We start from the raw sequence: 18,742 nt of genomic DNA, 5'->3' as shown, positions 1-18,742 counted from the left end.
TCAGAAAGATTTTTAGGTTTGGGCAGTGGCCACGTTCGTATCAGAACTAAACTCTAGACTCTTTTTTAGACTTTCTCATATTTTGCACATGTGCCCCCGTATGTTTCCACTCCACCTTCTGAGGCTTCTCAGTGAGTGGTGGATACTGCTTTTATTTATGCCTGCTTGAGGATGAGAACCGAGTTCTTGATTTCTAGTGTGCTTAAATAGGTTCGCTGCTACTTAACTGATTTTTACCTTTTTAAGTATAATGCCCTTCTGATAGGTTGAAATATTATTCAACTTACCAAACAATAGAACTTAGATGTAACAATGATATTTTATGTACTCATTCGAAGTCTGAAATCATTAGCTAAATTGTACCTTTAACCCAGTGGTCATGATCTTGGAGGACAGTTTAAGTTCTCTGAGGTCCTCAGTATGTATACTGGGAATTAAAATGTTATGTCCCACAGATTTTTTTTTTTATTGGAAAAGGGTTGAGAAGAGACAAAAGCTCTGTAAATACAGAATGATCATCATCATTTTTCACTGTATCTCAAGAAACACTGAATTCTGAACATAGTTGGGTTTGTGAAATTAATTTCTCTGAATCAACAGACAGCTACCTAAAAGAATAGGCCATTGGTCAGTTTTTATGCTAAATGGGCAAAATCTCCTTGGCCTCCTGAGAACTTGCTCCTACAGTAAGACTGAAGAACCTTATTACACTTCAATAATAAAAAGCATGCACGATTCTTTAAGGATGTAGACAAGGCTTTATGTTATATTTATTTATTTTCCAGCTTGTATAAACTGGATGTAGAAGCATAAACATAGTACATTTCTACCATCTTCAACAAAAATATAACCAATATGTACAATTATTGTATTAAAAATACAAAAGGGATACAGACTCCACCAATGTCTTTCTAAAAGACATACAGGTACAAGTAGTATCAAAAGTATGAGGAAATCACCAGTTAATTGTACATTCTGCACTTGACATCACAGAGCGAACTGAGATTAGCAGTCCTATGTTCTACAATTACTTAATGCTTAGATAACATTTGTGCAACTTGTGGTAGAGCTAGATTTCTGTCTTTCTATCTGCACATGAGGTCCATAGCCTATATAAGAAAACTGGCAAATGATGCATATTACATGTAAAATTACAAATGCATAATTGACAATGTAATATATAAGCAAGTAGACAAATGCCATGATACAGAAGAGATTTATTAAATAAAGCACTGACATCAGTTGATACAGTGAAAAAACACTGCAATTTGACTTTTTAAAATTTGAAGCTATTTACGTTTATCTACTGATCAATATGATCAGCTGAATTTAATGGAAAAAAAATCCAAGACCAGCAGTTCCTCACATTTGAGTACTACTCGGATTGGCAGCCTTCACTTTTCCGGAGTCTGTGCAAAAACAACACAAAAATAGAGTGGAGGGGTCATTTCAGTCATTATAGGGTTAATAGCAGCTGTGAGCAGGTGGTTGCTACACGTAGGCCTTCTCTATCTGCGTCCATAAAGCCACTTACAGGTTAGTCCTTGGTGACTAACCGGCCTTGCAAAGGCTGGCATATCTCATCAGGTTGTTGATCTTTTGTTCTTTTGTCATGGTAAAGGCTTGTTTATTCCCTAATGCCAATTCATTGAAGGGAGGCTGTCTTGAAAGAGCAGTATGAACAGCTGGCATCAGCTCCAATATCCCAAGCTGCTTTCACTGCAATGCTATCCAGTTATGAACGTTTCTCTTTAAAAACGAACAACAACAACAAAATCCCTAGAACTAATTTAACAGAAATCAAAGAAACATAACTTAAAACAACGGGGTTTGCCATCCATCTCAATGGAGCAGGACACGCCCTCACTGACACCGTCCTGCACTCCATAAGGCTCAGACACAGGACACAAGAGTCCCATTTCCCTCCCCTGGCCATGTGCAAACAGTTTTACAGAAGAACCCCACCCACTGGGGAAGGAGTGGATGAGGTGTCTTGGTATCTAAATAATTGGCTAACATCTTATACTTCCAGGATAGGGCACTTCATGGGTGAGGCCAGAAGGACACAGGAAGTCAGGGTCGCAAGCCAGGTCTTCCCTCTTCTTGCTGGGACCACACCCTGTCCGGCATATTTGGTTTTTCAGAAACCCAGGCTGGCAACCCTACTCAAAGGTTCAAAATAATACTGTAATCATTAAATGGATATAACATTTACTCTCTGAACAAAATCTTTAAATCCATTTCTTAAAAAAAAAAAAAAAAAAGACATTGTAAACAAGTGGACAAAGCACTGTACTCAAAGGATTTCATTGTTTTTCTTTGTCTTCCTTAATGGGTTAAAGGCCCCAAGTAGTTCAATGGCTAGCTTTTCTCATTATCCCAATGAGACCAAGTGCTAGGACTGGATTGAAATCTAAAAGGAAGTTTTAAAAAAATCCTTCCAGGCATTGAGAAGTACAGCCAGAGTGAATCATCTTGTTGTGATGATCTTGGAATTGGGAATGATACTGTGTGATGTGGCAGGCAGCAACAGTGGGAGCTCGAAGACTGCTGCACTGTGCATTTCAAGCAACAAAGTCTGAAAAGTGCCAGGGCAATTTCTTCACAGTATTTCACATGCAAAGGGGAAAGGAAGAAGGGGAGAAGAAGCCCCATGCTGCTTTTAAGGCAGGGAAGGAGGCAAACTGGTCCACCGGCCTCAGAATGTGAGTTCCAAGGCTCCGCTGCTAGGGACGTCTTCTTGTGCTCTCCTTTTAAAGGTGGCTAACTCTGGATCCAGAAAAAGCCTGTGCCTCAAACAGCAGATACCTGTTCATCTTCTGCAAACATAACCAGGAAAGAGAGAAAGAAGCATCAGTGAGCAAGCGAGTCATTCCTTGTGCTGGAGAGAACACATTCACTGATAGGTTAAATAAAAATACTGCAGCTCTTTCTTTAGTATAACTCACCTAAGCAATGATTAATAATAGACTTAAAAAATACATAGGATTCATACCTTTAAATATATACACACAATATAGAATAGGAACATTCTTGATTAAATTTATTGAAAATTACATAATAGCAGCATGTGACTTTAAACAATATACACTCACGTCTAGAAGGATATATAATAAAATGTAAATAATAGCTGCATGTGGTAGGATTAGAATTAATTTTTTTTTTGTCTTTTGTCTTTTTCCAGAATGATTATTTGCATAAAATAAGTTAAACTTAAAAAAATAACGGGAGGTGATGATCTTGGTCATCCTCATTCCAGCATGATCAGGTAGGTCAATGGAAGACAAAAACCTTATAGAGAACGTCTGTTTCTTCATGGACTTCCATCTGAACTCATTAAAAGCCCAAATATAACATTTCCACATAGAACCCTTGACTGTCAGTAATCTAGTCATGTACACACTTCATGAAAAGTGCTCCCCTCTGCAATCTCTGGTATTTCTTAAGACATTTATAAACAAACATAAAACCCTCAAACACTTGAAAGCTTTGACCCTAAATTTGGACCTCTCAATATAAACTGTTCTTTGTGTATTAAGAAAACCAGTGCCTTGGAAAGCTTACAGCAGGCAGCATAAGGACCACAGCTAACGTTATGGTTTTAAGAATGCATATGTACCATCCTCCTCGGTGGAAAACCCTGGAGACTGATACGGGGCGAGGCGTGGGTCACACTCGTTGGGTTTATGCCACTGCGGTTTGCTCACGGGCCTGCCGCCGGCCGGGTGCCCATGTGCCTGCGGGACCGGCGAAGGCCCGGCTGTGTCCGTGGGTCGGGCAACCATCCGAGATCTCTGAAGTGCCACGTTGTAGTCTGGAGGTTTCCTGGCTGGATGGGAATGGCCTTCTGGAAAGTCAGTGATGGGAATTCCAATGTAGCCGGGAGGGGTGGGTGGGGGCTCTCGATACCTGCCCTCCTTCCGCACTGTGGTAAAGACAGGGTGCCAGCCATTAAACATTTTGTGGAGAACAGTTCATGCCCCTGATGTTTATGATGACGTGTACAAGTAATTACTGAGACAGCAAACACAGTGGAATCACAGATGTGATCTTGTGTGGTATGAGATAGCGGTGGGGGATATGGTAGGCGAGGGAACAGGTATTAACCGGACCAAATATTCACCATGGTTATCTCTATGTGGTGAAATGATCAGTGAGAGAAGCAACTAAGCAATCTGTTATCTTGAAGCAGAATCTTTGAAACCCTGTATTTAACTATAAAATAGTCATAAGGTTAACTAACACCTAACCCTTGGGTTTACTGGAAAGATTAAGCAAAGGGAAAACAGGAAAGGTACCAAGTACTATGCCCGGAATATGTTAGTAGTGCCTGGTGAATGTTGCTTCCTTCCTTCTTTCCCGGTCCCAAGGTCAAGGTGGGCTAGTCCGTCTTTGCTGGGCACTCACCCAGCGTTACCCTTGTCAGGCAGAAAACCAATCTTAGGTTACTTTCAGGTCTTGGACCTCACTTTGAAAAACAGAGAACTAAATTTGGAAAAGTAGTACCAAAAAAGATGCAAATTTTAAAAACTTTATACGGTATGTATTTCTCTTAAAATCCTTTTATTAATGTTCATGACCTAGAACACGAGACCTGTAAAGGCAAGTAAATAAAAAGTTTTATTTTCTTGAACTTCACAGACTCAATTTTTCGGAATGTCACAAACTTCATACAGTGCAAACCCCAACCTGCCAAATCCCTAGGCCGAGGCTCTTCTGCATCCTGTTATCTCTCAGGGCCCTCTCCCTTGTTCTACAGCATGCAGAGAGGATTTGGTTAGTGCCCAATTAGTCTGCATAACCAACAGTGGAAGATTTATATATGCAAAGTATAAAGTTCTAAATACATTTCGAGGGAACAATACAGAATAATAAAACATTTAAAACAGGTTCAAGGGAAGAAAATTCTTCCTTTAGAAAGAATGGGCATCCTTCCTCATAAACTGGGCTTAAAGGACAAGAGAATATCCATAATGATAATCTACTGATCTTGATTGACAGAGCTTACTGAAGTTTTAGAATGTTGGAATAGATCTGTATGTACTTAACCACAGAAGCTGGGCTCTTAACTACTCTTCATTTCAAAATCCTGAACACACCGCTAATTCAGAAGCTCTATACAACAACAGGTGGGGCAAAATGAGGAAAAGCAGCACGTACACATAACTTTACTTTGGAAACAAGGTAGATTTGACAGAGCTCTCTAATGAGCTTACCAATGAGTCCCTTTGCGGTACTCGATGTCACAGCAATGTGGGCCGGCATGGGAACAGGTTTGGTTTCTTCTGTGGTCACAGAGGTCATGCTGCTGCTTTCAGCCTCAATGGAAACATCTTTCCCGCCCCTTCGCTTGATTGTGCCTGTGTCACCTTCCGAGTCTTCTCCCCAGTATCCTGTGGAAGATGCCCAGCTTGCCCGGGATTGGGCTTGTTCAAGACTCTCTCTACTTTGACTTTGCCTGTTGTACTTTGTGCTATGATCAGAAAACATAATTTGGTCCATATGGCTGCTTGAGGCCCATAACCCTGCAGGATCCCCTGAATAATCAAAGTGAGTGTGCCCGAATGGAAGTGTCTCCCAGCTTCTCTGGTGCTGGATGGTCTGTATGTTATCATGTGAGCCACTGGAGCACGACGTCCAGCTCCCACGGCCACTGTCGGCAGCATCAAGTGAAGCACGGTCACCTTGGTCTTGGGAAAGTTCCTCTGTGCTTGGAGAAGAAATTACTGTAGCTGTAGCATATAAGCCTCGGTTCTCGGACATTGGTGCATAGGACCTAAGTGGTCGAAAGAAATAAAAAGGAAGAAAAAGTACAAGATTGTTAACTAAGAAAGCTAGGATATAAAACCAAAGTACTTTTTCTTCCCCCTAGAAAGGTCACTTTTTTCATCCTAGGAAGAGGATGCTATATCCACTTTACTCACCTTGTCATTACCAAAAATTAAATCCGGTGGGAAAAGAACCACCTGCTTATAATAAAGGAACACTTTCTTATGGGGTTAAAGGCTGGCTCAACATACCCTGACTTCAGGGAGGCAGCTTCTACAAAGGATCTGGGATATGTCCTAAAACCACCCTCTGTCTTTAGCAGAGAACAATGGTCTTCTAATAAAGAATAAACCTAATTTGGGGGCGTCCGGGTGGCTCAGTGGGTTAAAGCCTCTGCCTTCAGCTCAGGTCATGACCCTGGGATCGAGCCCCGCATCGGGCTCTCTGCTCAGCAGGGAGCCTGCTTCCTCTTCTCTCTCCCTCTCTCTCTGATCTCTGTCAAATAAATAAATCTTAAAAAAAAAAAAAAAAACCACCTAATTTGAAAGGCTGTGTGTACAACAGAAATAGCATGGCATTTAGTAATCTAGAAATTGTGAAAATTAGAACTGGGATGGGAGAGCATTTCTTAGGCACTTTGTAAAATAATAGAAATTTACATCAGGAGTAAAGGACCCATTTTTAAAGGATGGAAGAAGAAGATATGTATAAGAATACGAAAGAAAAGCTGCTTACCCTAAGCTGTACTGATCTGGTTCGATCAGCGTCCGCCTTTCCATCCTGCCCACACCGAGGTTTGTTTCCACGATGCTGACAGAATGCCTCTGGCGCCGCTCATCGTGCACGGAGTCAAAGGAAGAGTTGCTGACAATACTGGATCGGGAAGAAATTTCACTGTGACCAGAATCTGAAAAATTATCCACAGTACCACTGGGAGCCAACGTGTAGCCTGCATGGGAAATACAACCATATTGGTTAGACACTGTGGGTTTACAACATAAAACTGAAGTCTACTAAACAGAAGCAAAACCAAAATATAGTCAAAGATAGCACCATTGAAGTATGTGTGTGGGGGGGCCGGGGGGGGGCAACACTTGACTTGTGGAGACCAGGCGACCGAGATAAGGTAAACTTCTATTCAAATGAAATTTTAACATACTTATTAGAAGATTGAGGAGGAAAAAAGAGAAACAGTGTTATGTGAGCCAGGAAATGTTGCAGAAATCAGGGCACTACCTGACCATTCTTAGTTGCTTTAAGTATAAATTACACTACTATTTGTCTATATAAAAAGAAACTGAGGAATAACTATGATCAAATTTAAAAGTTTTTTTTCCCCCAAACTGCAAAGTCAGTTTGGGAAAACCTTCGATGAAGTTATAAATTTTCTGAACTTTGGAGTAAGTCAACTGGAAGTATCTATATTAGAATTTTAAGGTGGTGACACATAAGAATAATACCTGAAGAAAACCTCTTTGGTTTGCAAAAAAAATTTTGGTTTTTCAGTATTAATATATTAGATGAATCACATAAAAGCCAATTGTTTTGAAGGATGTAATGTGCAAAATCTCCATTTTTCTCCCTAGATCATCACAATGTCTAAACAGATGTCCCAAAGGACATTTTTTGGCCCAAAGGAACCTTAACTCTCCTTTGTTGCTAAAAATAATTTTGGAAGTCACAAAGGAAGAGACACTTGTCTTGATATTTTTAATGAAAAAAAATTCAAGTCTTCTTTCTCAGTACTCATTTTTTTAAACATTACTATAGATCTCATGTTACCTTAAAATGCTGGTTTCATATGATTATATGGATGCAGTGCGAATTTTTCAGTGCCACTTACTTAATACAATTAAATCTAGAACACATAAAGGCTGCTAATTTACTCTCTAAATAGCACTTCCCATCCTTTCAGTAGCTTGGTAATTCCTGATTTATTTTTTAAAGGTTGCACAGGTCTTGATAAGGTTTAATGTGTTCATCTATGAGAAGTCTTTTTAAAAACCACACTGGAAGTTCTGACAGACAAGATGTAAAGCCTTCGCTAAAAAACATCTCAAGAAAAATCATCACTCGGATGGAGCACTTGACATTTGGAGGAATTCTTAACTAATAATGAGGAAATTCCTCTCTTTCCCACCCAGTTTTTGGTTCTATTAACCCCACCTATCCCATAGGTCCGTGGTGCATTGTTATTCTTGTTACTGTTCTCACTTCCAAGAGAAGAGGAGGAACTGGTTAAGTCCAGCTGCCCGGAGCCAAAAGATCTCAGCTGATTGCCACTGCCACCTAACAACAGGATGAGAAAAGAATTTAGATGTATCCATTGAACAAGGACAGTAGAGACTGATACCCACACAAAACGCACAGATGTCTGAAATATCTAAAAAGCAAAGCTGAAAAGGTATTTGTCATGTCAGTGAAATCTAATAATTTATTAATCTTTTTGGCCTTCCTCCAGAGAAAACTGTCTTGGCCATTTCTGACTGACTTCCCCCCATTCAGTTCCAGGGGAGGAGGAGAGAGTAACTCGGGGGTTATGCAGCAGAAAGTGACTGTTATTGTAATCTCAGAAAACATTAACGTAACGGAGAGAGTTGGCCTAAAATTTAATCTCTTTTAAAATAGTGACCCCCCAAAAAAGATAATCAAGACCCGTGTTAATACGATGAAAAAATAAATCAGGAAGATACTGGTTTTTCTTATATGTTTAAAGCCCTCTACACTAATTATTGTTATATAATCATATTTGGTTAGAACAACTTTTGGCATAAAAAGAATTACTTCCATACTTACAATCAATAAAAATCTTAAATGTATGTTTTAAAGGGCCTTGTATACTTTAACACTACTTACTAGAAATATGATATTAAAAAACACCAAACTTCTTCTAAATTTATACAATGAGGGGAAAAAAGCTCCCTTGGACATTACATAGTAGATCATTTTAAAGGACTCTAACATCAAAAACGTTGGAATATGTAACTCTGGCATTTATTATAGCTGAAACGTAATAGATCACTATTCAGGAAAACAGTAAGTAATTCAGTTCTACCTTTCCTTGGAGAACTTTGTGGAGAAGTGGGAGGAGAAGAAAGCTGTGAAGACGCATTTGATATAGTATCTTCTGCTTGTTTTTTATGACGCTCCAGACTTCCTTCTTCAGACAAAGAAAGAATTTTCTTTAAAGCTTGTGGAGAGTTTATGCCTATAAAAGAAAGAAATATGTATTTTCAAGGCAAAAAAGAAATAACATTAATAACTAAAATCTTTTTTAAGATTTAACATTAGATTCAGTTTCAATGTATTTATCACCTCAACAGTCTTTGTACTTACGATGGTATAAACAGTAAGCTTGCAGAAGGCACATGATACCTGTAATGTGGTTTCTGATTGCTATCTGCTGGAGAGCTAGAAATAGACTGTTTTTGGTATTTTACTCTGGATTCTAAATCTTAAAGTAATCACCATCTTTATTCAACAATATATTAAATAATGAAGAGGAAAAAAACACAATTTGAAAATATTAGAATTTAGGATGAAAGTGATACAGCTAAGAATATTTATTATTAGTATTCAAGTTTGAGTATTTTGTTGAACTCAAACAGGTATTTTGGTACTGCTGGATATGTGAGCTCAGGAGAAGTGGGAATGATGGGAGAAAATGAACGAGCCAAGACCTAAACAAAAGCAGTAAGAAAAGTGAATTAAGAACATTCTAAGGAAGTCCACACAGTTAATATTTGATCAAATAAGTATGTGAAAGAGAAGGTAGAAGGAGACACATGAAAGTGCCCCGTGTCACAGAAATCAGAGGAGTGATCCAGTGCCAAGTGCAGAACCAAGTAAGGTGAATGTAGAAGGAAGAGGATTACATATACCAATATGAGGTGATTTTCCTCCCGAAAAATTATTTTTAGAAATAAGATACATTAAAATATTTTACAAAGCCTCTATTCCTATGAGGCACTCTCAATTACCTTATTTTAAACAACAAAGAGATACTTGGAAAGGCATAATAGCCTGACACTACCTTGATCAATGCTAGTCTTAATGTTCTTAGACTTAAGAGAATCCATTAAGAAGGAGGCAGTAAAATTCAACAAAGATTCAATCCTCCATTTCACGTCATGTAAACATTTGATCTTGTTTTAATACAGTTTTTTAAAGCCACTTTTAAAGCAATATTTTATTTACATGTATAGATGCTAATATAACCAAGATGCACAAAAATGTTAGCTACACTTAAACTATATAAATAAATAGTTTTGATTTGGGAAAGAATTCCAAGGCCAGCATTATACACAGACTCAAAAAGTGCTTTATACTCAGGCACACCTACACATTTGGCCAATAGGCTATATGTAGCTAAAAGAAAGACTGATAAACTCCTATATAAGAAATTCAGTGTAAAAGAGGAAATAGAAGTCCAGTTGCAGGGGATTTAGGAATACAGAAATATCAATAAGATTGTGGACAAATAAACATGTACCTTGGTTTGTGACAAGGAGAGCAATACAAATATTTCAAAGGGGAAATATCAAGTAAAGGTGTTCTTTTGTCACTCCTCCCCAAATTCAACAAATGGCATACTTGCTGATCAGGAAGAAAGGGCCAAAGACAGATTATGAAGGACCTACTTTAAGACTCTTGCTCACCTCACAAGGATAGGTTGTCATTGGGCAGGAAATGCATCAGTGACCAAGTACCTTTTTTATCTAAGTAAACTCTTAAGTTTTTTCTTAAATTTCTTCCCTTTTATTGTTTCTTTTCACATATATGTATGAAAAAGAACCCATACACTTTATGAAATATAATTCTGTTTTACCATTTACATAAAGGGACTAAACTTCTATTTTAATGGGAAAGATGAAGCATGATTTGGCCACTTAACGTTCAGGAATTAACTGTATTTCCCTCTCAAGTTACAAGAATCAGTGATTCAACAAAATAGAATTCATGGCCAGACAAATCATTTCACTTAAAAATATTCTGCCTAAATTCTAGCAATTCATTGATCATAAGGCCAAACTGGTTTAAATAATGTATAGGAACAAAGCAACTTTTGTTCTCATCAGAAATTAATAAAAGCAAAATTTTCCCATCCCCCCATGACAAATGAGCATGATTAAATGTAAAACTCTTTACTTTTGCTGGTGGAAGGGACTTTGTAAGTTAAAGTTTCACCTGGTGAACACTAATTTTTTTTAAGAGGTAACACTCAGAGATACAGAGTTTATTCAAGGTAAGGGGTTTTTCCTAATCTGGAAAACATGACACTGAATAGCCTCAAAAGAAGATATAGTTTTAATCACCTACCAAAAGGTGGGAGATCCTTTACGGGTACTTTCTTTCGTGAAGGATAAAGGGACACAGCAGGAACCTGCAGTCCTTGGTTGATTTTATGCTGGGGCTGTGGCTGCTGGGGCTGTGCTTGGACTTGTGCTTTCTGCTGCGACCCTGCCCTTGGAGCCACTGGGGAGGTCTCAGATTTGACAGGCTTTTTGTCACCAGGATTCTTAGGCACTGTTCATTGTTTGGTTTGAAAACAGAACAACAAATTTCAGAGGTTAGTAACCATACACAAGTTTAGAACTGCAGGAGTATCTTCTACACTTAACAACAATGAAATGTATCTCTTATCTTTTTTCCTATTGCCTGTATAAGAGACAGAAATGGGGGTGGGGGAGGACTCAGCTACAGAAAATCATAAAGGCATGACAGGACAAAGATCCTTTACAAAACCAGCTTTCAAAGGATGATTATGCTACTAAATACTACCACATTAAGATAAAAATAGAAAAGTATGGGGAGTCTAATGTGTTTTGTGTATGTACAGAAAGAGCATGAATAAATGAAAAAAGCTATGGCAGGAAAATTGTTAGGAATTACTTTTCAAAATAAAGTCCAGAATTCCTTGACATACATGAGCTTAGTTTTTATTTAATAAATGGTATTAACTGTAAGCTTGTTACTACCAAATTCTCTCTCCTTTGGGAAGAATGATCTATAATAACTAGCAGCAACTAATACTGTTGGAATATTGTGCTGAGTATAAACTTCCATGGCATATAGAAGGCAAACCTATTTAGTAGGGCAATGAAATTTTGTATGTGTAATATATTAATAGTTGAAACAACTCAGTGACATAGATATACTTCCTCCATTTTACACATAAAGAAGCTAAGGATTAGGCAGCTCAAATAGTTTGCCCAAGGTGACACTGCTATTTTGCGGAACAAACAGAATTTGAACTCAAATCAATCTCTGACTCTAGAGAACAAACTCTTCACCCTGACATACCATGTTTCATAGCGTCCTGGGAAAATCTAATAACCTGAATCCTCTCCAGTCATCTAACAGTTAAAGTCTTTATAAAAGGTGTCTTCAGACCTGCCCATAAAAGACCCAAAAGTGTCCTAAGTAAAAATGCCTCTATCTCACAAAAATGCAGATGCAAGTAAACGGAGGGCTGTCCCCACTTCCAGCCCGGCCAGATTTTTAAAGGCTGTGGAGCTGCACCTTAGGCTGAGCTGTGGCTCATGGTGAGGCAGAGTTACGGCGGGATGTGGCAGGTGAACTCAGTGCTGTCTGCTGTCCAGGCTGAGGGTCTAAAAGGCAGCCCGCACGCCTCAGGACAGGCCCCCCCGACAAGGTAGGCCCCTCAGCCCTCTCGGGCTGCCCTTCAGTCTGGAAGCATCTTTGTGAGAAAAAGGAATGCAACCTAAACAGCAGGCACCATAAGTCAGTCTCTGATGTCGCCCTCCTGACACTAACCTGGTCAAGACACAAGGCCCAGCCCAGGACAGTATGGCACGGTATCAACACCAGCATTCAAGGGAAAGGCTGGTGTGTCCCCGGGATGCTAATTACCCCTCTGCGCTGAGGCCCTATTTGTCACGACCCATCCCACTGCACAGGAATTTGCACTCCAGTCAGATTCTGCAGCCACTTAAGGGAAAAACTCACATGTGTTGGTTGCTGGCTCACACTGCAGTGATAACGTCTGAAGACTCTCCTCATCCATTTCTAGCTCCAAATTGGATAGGTACTGCTTTACTTTTCGAGCCATTTGGGCATCTTCATAGAGCTTTTTGGCATTGAGGAAGGAACTACGACGTACCCGCTTTTTATGACCACCTGTCTGAGCAACGTCTAGCACTGTTGCATTTGTACTACCCTGGCTGAGAGACCTGGAAGATGAAAAGGCAGGTATGCAGCTCACTCTAGCACGGGATTACAGCCTCTATTTGAAACATGCCAAGACTTACGTAAGTATTTTACATTCAAAAGATCACATGCCTCATTCTGGTAAGTAAACTGTTACAGAGAAATATAGGCTAATATAGATTAAAATGTTTTTTAAGTCAAAAAAAATCATACACACACACATACAAACATATATTTGCTTGGCACCTGGTTCTAGTCCAACTAGGAAATTCTGCTTTTCTCATCTATACAGCATTCAAGGCAGTTCTTTCACAGAAGCCAGCAAATAATAATGATTATATATAAAAAAGCTATATATAAAAGCTCATGCAATACATAGTGAAAATCGTTGAGATTTACAGATTTACATTACATTTACTTCTCTTAAAGAGGAGGTCTTATATAAATTTAAATAAAGTTAGCCACACTGCTCACTATTGTTTCCTTATTCCTTGAGTTAAATGTAATGAGTTTTTAAAGTAACATGGGTCAATTTGTTAATAAAATGATCATGCAAATATAAACGTGTGTGTATATATATATATATAGAAACTAGTATATGAATTGTTAAGATTATGTTTAAAAAGTATTGGTTTACAGAATGAAAATAGTAGTTAGTTGAGCTATAAAAATTTAGTTTTAACACGTGGGGCACTTTTTATATTATACATATTTAATTAAATATCTGTGCTATAGTATTTAAATTGCACAGTTTTTCCTTTTAACGTTCTTCCTCCCATAACCCCGCATTAGGCTTTCTCCATTTCAAAGCACACAAATTATATTAAAATAAAATCTTTTTGAAAGTTCCAAAGTATGCCTGGCCTACAGTTCCCCAAAACCATCATCAATTTTGTCATGGATTATGACCTCAAAAGCAAAAGCCCCAACAGATTAAACTTGAAGTCAGTTTGCCAGCTGAAATTCTGCTAGAGCAAGAGGGTTAAGAAAAAATGCAAAGCACCAGAAAATACAGCAGGTAAGAAAACAATGCAATGAGCAGAATAAGAATCGTGTGTGGGTTTGCAAGGTCTCCACCACTTACCCCAAACTCCTCCATTTCTTCTTCCTGTAATTGAGAGCCATGGAGGTTGAAGCATGGGTGTAGAGAGAGAGACAGAAAGATCACAAGCTCAGAAAGAAAGGACTAGACTTCTGGGTAAGCAGTACTAGAAGCTCACAAACATTAAACTGCATAATCACCTCACACACGCAACTGTACTGGCAATATTCTTCTGGCTCAAAAGACAGATATATTTAAAATTTTTGTTCTAAAAACTCCTCTCCTTCACTGTATTAACCATTTTGACTCTATTGACAACTAAATCCATTGTATAGATACTGAGACAATATTGTTTGGGTTCTTTACATATTTTTGTTCATGCTATCAATTATGAGTTTTAGCTCCACAAATTGGGAGTTCTCCTCGTGTCAAATGAAAAATTTCTGCGGACAAGCTATTTTTACTGAGAAGTGTACCTGATGCAGAATAAGACATTTATTTCAAATTGAACTCCTGGGGGATTCTGGGCACGACCTAATACAATTTCTACCATGCTACAAATACAAATACATGAAAATTTCTCCTTTATCAAGAAGCACTAAACCCAAACTTCTCTAATCCCACATGCGCTGCTTAACTTTACACACTCACCGAGTCCTGAACATGAGGGCAGGGTCCATGTTAACGGAAGCCATACGGCCGACATGACGAATTTCTTTTGCAATCATCCTTAGCTTCTCAAAATTGACTAGCCCATCGACTTTTGAGTCATTTCCTATAATTGGCAAAGAAGAAAAGGGGGGATCAGGTTGGATTCATTTATTCTGTGTTTCCACAAGTGCAGACAGAAAATCTACATTATATTAACCTTCATGAAGGAACGTGAGATCCTTCTTGATAACAGGGAACAGGGGGATTATGGGAGGCTGTAGGTTTTGACTGTTGAGGACATTGCGATATTTTGCCATGTTTCTGGAGGGATCAAACAGGTCTTGGAGATCTTGAAACAGCTTTTCATATTTATTGGGAAGTTTTTCCCAGGTGGTTCGTAGTCTTGCCACTGGTGCCAAGTTTAGACCACTGGAAGGAAAAAAAAGTGACATAAAATCAAATTACCCATTAATAAAACACCTCTGTGTTTATACTGTATATACATAGCAATTTACAGGACTCATAAGAAACTATGAATAATTCTGGGTAATGAGAATTGAAGACAGAAGCAGGGTCAAGGCCAAGGATTATTACTCGTCTTCCCTTTGTACCTTTCTAGTCTGTTTTTTGGGAACAAACAACGAGAATGTGAAATATCATGAAGGTAGCATTTTGTTTGCAGCTTTGTCTCCATACATAGAGAAGCACTTGGCACATAGTGGGCGGGTATTTGATAAAACAGACTAGCCAACTATCCTGTAGTAATAAAATGAAAGTCATAATAGTAGAGTATGATCAAATTCCTAGTGAGAGAGGATGACCAATAATAATCATGAATATCAATACTGTTAATTGTTTCAGTTTATATTTTCTTCCAGCCTCAATCTAAGCATTTAAAAGGGAAGAAAATGAACATTTGGGCATCTGCTTTGTGCTAGCTGATAGAACTCCATACACATAATACCATTTAATCTATTCAGTCACTCTCCGGGGCACTGTTATTTTACAGAGAAATAAACTGGTGTTTGGAGAAATTCAAATAATTTGGCCATTTTTTTAGTTTGTAGAACTAAAAAAAAGGTAGTGAATATAGCTTTCCTGGGCTCTACATGTAGCTTACAGGAGATTTTAAGAATGATTGGATTCAGAGAAAAAGAATCATTCAATATGATTCAATTAAAAACCGCTATACTTACACAAATTATATGGTGTTCCTGGATTGATATTTATTTTTGATCTACAAACTGAAATGAGTCTTAGGACCAGTATGCTTTCTTACCTGATGATTGCAAACATTGAGTTAAAATTCTTGCATTCCCTGCAGTGTAGTGCTATCTTGATGAAATGCTTAATGATCTTCATCCTCTTTAGCTGGTTTGTCTCTCTCAGAATTTCAGATGCTACCCAAAATGTTTCTTGGTTAATTACTTCTTCAAATTTCTTCAGGTTGGCACAGCTGGTTTTGGATTTGAGTTTAAATAAATCATCTATATATTCAGTAGGTTCAATGTTACGGAAAAGTTCAAAATTCCGCATGGAGAGCTGTGTGGCAACTTCAACAGTACTAAGCTGCAGAAGGGAGATTTGACTCTCCCTCAACAGCTCCTGAGCATCTTCATCTGAACAAAGAGTTTCCGTCTCCATGTTGTTTTTCAAGTAATACCTATGAAAAACACAGAATTCAAAGCCTAAGCAGTACTCTCATGACATTACTTGAAAGAGTAATGCTCCTCTGCAGACAACATGAACAAAGACGTTCACTTGAAGGATGGAAGAATTCTCTATAAGGACAGAGAATGCAGCTGCTGCCCCAGTCACCAACTGACAGAATCACCTCCAAAAGCCACTGATGGAAGCTAATGAGTCCCAAGTCATTTCACTTGTACGAGTTGTAATGTATTTTTCTCTTGCCTTTCTCTGCTTTCTAGATTATTTTTTCTGTTTTTGCTAAAAATGACAGAAATGACCTAAATTTGAAATTTGTGTAAATAAGAAAACGGGCTCTAAAGTTAGAAGGCAGTGGGAGAGATCAGACACAGGTTATCTCCCTATTTTTCCAGAGAGGATCTGTCACTATTGATGGATCCAAACTGGATTAGTCCAAGTTTACCTATTTCTTCAAATACCAAAGAAAGAAACCTATAAGCCATTCCCCCTCTGTTTGATACTATGAGTACAACAATCCTAAAACAGATTTTTAACTTTTAAATATCTGATTTTCATAAAAACCCTACAAGTGAGGCAGGTATTATTCTTACCAGATGAGGAAACAGAGCCTCCCAAATATTAATGAATCATTAATATTGGTGACAGATGAGACTCATTAATACCCCTTTCTCTCTGTAAACAGAATCCAGATGTTTGCCCTGTGTTTTTTTTTTTTGGTGGGAGGTGGGGAGGAAGAAGGGTGGGGTTTGTAGACAGATGCTTTTCCTAGGCCAAATTCCATAAAGAAGGAAACAGAATAAGCACAGTGGGAGTCCTGCCAAACTGGCCTGTTACATATTTCACCAAAGCAACCAGGACAGGAAACACATACCTTGAGGTCTTTACATTCACAGACTCAACGTTCCCAGTTTTCATCACTCATGAAACCCATGACCCGTATTCGTCTATAATTTTCTTGAATGTGAATCACGAATCTGCACCTCAGTGGAGACTTGTAGAACTCCATCATGGTTACAGATAACTCAGTGTACATTCTAACAAAACTAACTGCTAGTGTCAGGGTGGAAATAAAGGAGGGGTGAAGGAGAGTGTGAAAGTTACAGTTGATAACAAGAAAAATGAAGTTCTGAATGAATTAAATCAGGTTTAGACATAGATTATGGAAAAGTCAAGGACAATAAAACACTCCATCTGGCAAGAGAGGGAAAAAAATGTGATTTATGGAACTATTTACTATTCCATCAGTTCAGAATCTGGTCATTGAATGAGAGCCAAAACTTAACCACTTTTTCAACTTTCACTAATTTGTGGTTTGAGAATACAAATTATATGTATAAGGGAAGTAACATTCACTAGACTCACAAAACCAGGTACAATGTTTTCTCACAGGTAATATGTGAGATAAACAGGTAGCAGGAGACCAACTACAAGTTTAGTTCTAGAGTGAGGTATTTTTCCTAATGTAATGCACAATCACAGGCAAGCACTGGCAACCACATAGTCCTAGGTAGTGTCATCTAAACAAATGAAGCTCCTAGGAAAGTTAGGCAGGCAGGAGCAACTGACACTAGAATGTTCTTCAAGAATATGTCTGTGAATGTATACATCCAAGAAGAGCGCATCAGGGTTAACTCTGTGACTTTACATGAGGCATACTCCACTGTTCTGCCGGTCTGGTGTCCTTAAAGACGAGTCTAACAGGTGACTGCTGGTGCCCAGACAGGCCACAAGAACATTCAGGTCACAATGCCGTGCTTTGGAAAAGGTTCTAAAGAGATCCCTGTGAGGGTCAACAATCTATGGGGTATTTTACTTTGATATAGCAATTCTTGGAGGACAGAGAAATAAATACTTCTTTCTAGTTTGCAGGGGTACTTAATTCATTTTAAAAATGCTTTGAAAAGCCCTTTGTTCGTCTTTTAGATGTCCACGTGGGCCGGATGAGGGGTTAAAGAAATCCAACAGAAGAGATACTGTGTACCTTCCACTCAGTTGTATTCTATCAGCAAGTTTGGAAAGCTGATCTGGAAGTCGTCTTTGTTTGATTACACCCTCAGGTGTGACGGAGACCTCGCACAGTGAATATTGATCTGGAGTGGCAGTCACAGCAAACTCCCTGATGGCCTGAATGACGACTTCCTTCGCTGTGGTGTCCTTACTGATCATGATGTATCGGCTTTGCTGGTCAGCCTTAAAAACCCTTAACACTTGATCTGGCAAGTCTGGGGGAAATAAAGGTCATATATAAGTAGAACAGATTTTAGTATATGGTAATACAGTTAAGTGAAGTAATCTGAAAAACCTCCTGAGAAAAGATAACACTGAACTTTCATCTCTCCCTTACAATCCTTCTTCAAAGACTTGAGTAGTCAACATACTAAATTCAAGATTGTCAGGTTGATAGCAAAAAAAAAAAAAATTTAAATCAAATTCTTCTTTATT

At 38.5% G+C, this 18,742-nt stretch overlaps 1 protein-coding gene across 14 annotated transcripts in view; it reads right to left on the bottom strand.

Moving 5' to 3' along the window:
- Positions 1–738: 738 nt before the first annotated feature.
- RAPGEF2 (Rap guanine nucleotide exchange factor 2) overlaps positions 739–18,742 on the bottom strand; it is a 239,437-nt gene continuing 221,433 nt past the window's right edge. For 8 of the 14 annotated variants that reach the window (XM_082727766.1, XM_082727777.1, XM_082727775.1 and 5 more), the window contains 13 exons: positions 18,282–18,522; positions 15,912–16,295; positions 14,850–15,061; positions 14,633–14,756; positions 14,024–14,047; positions 12,739–12,962; positions 11,089–11,295; positions 8,825–8,977; positions 7,936–8,058; positions 6,505–6,718; positions 5,217–5,776; positions 3,620–3,925; positions 739–2,819 (listed from right to left, as the gene is read on the bottom strand). In XM_082727766.1, the coding sequence (XP_082583892.1) occupies positions 2,794–2,819; positions 3,620–3,925; positions 5,217–5,776; positions 6,505–6,718; positions 7,936–8,058; positions 8,825–8,977; positions 11,089–11,295; positions 12,739–12,962; positions 14,024–14,047; positions 14,633–14,756; positions 14,850–15,061; positions 15,912–16,295; positions 18,282–18,522 (2,798 nt within the window). In that variant the 3' untranslated portion in view covers positions 739–2,793. The remainder of the gene's footprint in view (positions 2,820–3,619; positions 3,926–5,216; positions 5,777–6,504; positions 6,719–7,935; positions 8,059–8,824; positions 8,978–11,088; positions 11,296–12,738; positions 12,963–14,023; positions 14,048–14,632; positions 14,757–14,849; positions 15,062–15,911; positions 16,296–18,281; positions 18,523–18,742) is intronic. The other 6 variants (XM_082727773.1, XM_082727770.1, XM_082727769.1 and 3 more) reach the window with 3 other exon arrangements.

The sequence above is a fragment of the Mustela nivalis genome, assembly GCF_964662115.1.
Source record: "Mustela nivalis genome assembly, chromosome: 4".
Lineage (NCBI taxonomy): Eukaryota > Metazoa > Chordata > Mammalia > Carnivora > Mustelidae > Mustela > Mustela nivalis.
The sequence above is the reverse complement of the archived record's forward strand: the minus strand, read 5'-3'. Positions and strand labels throughout refer to the sequence as shown.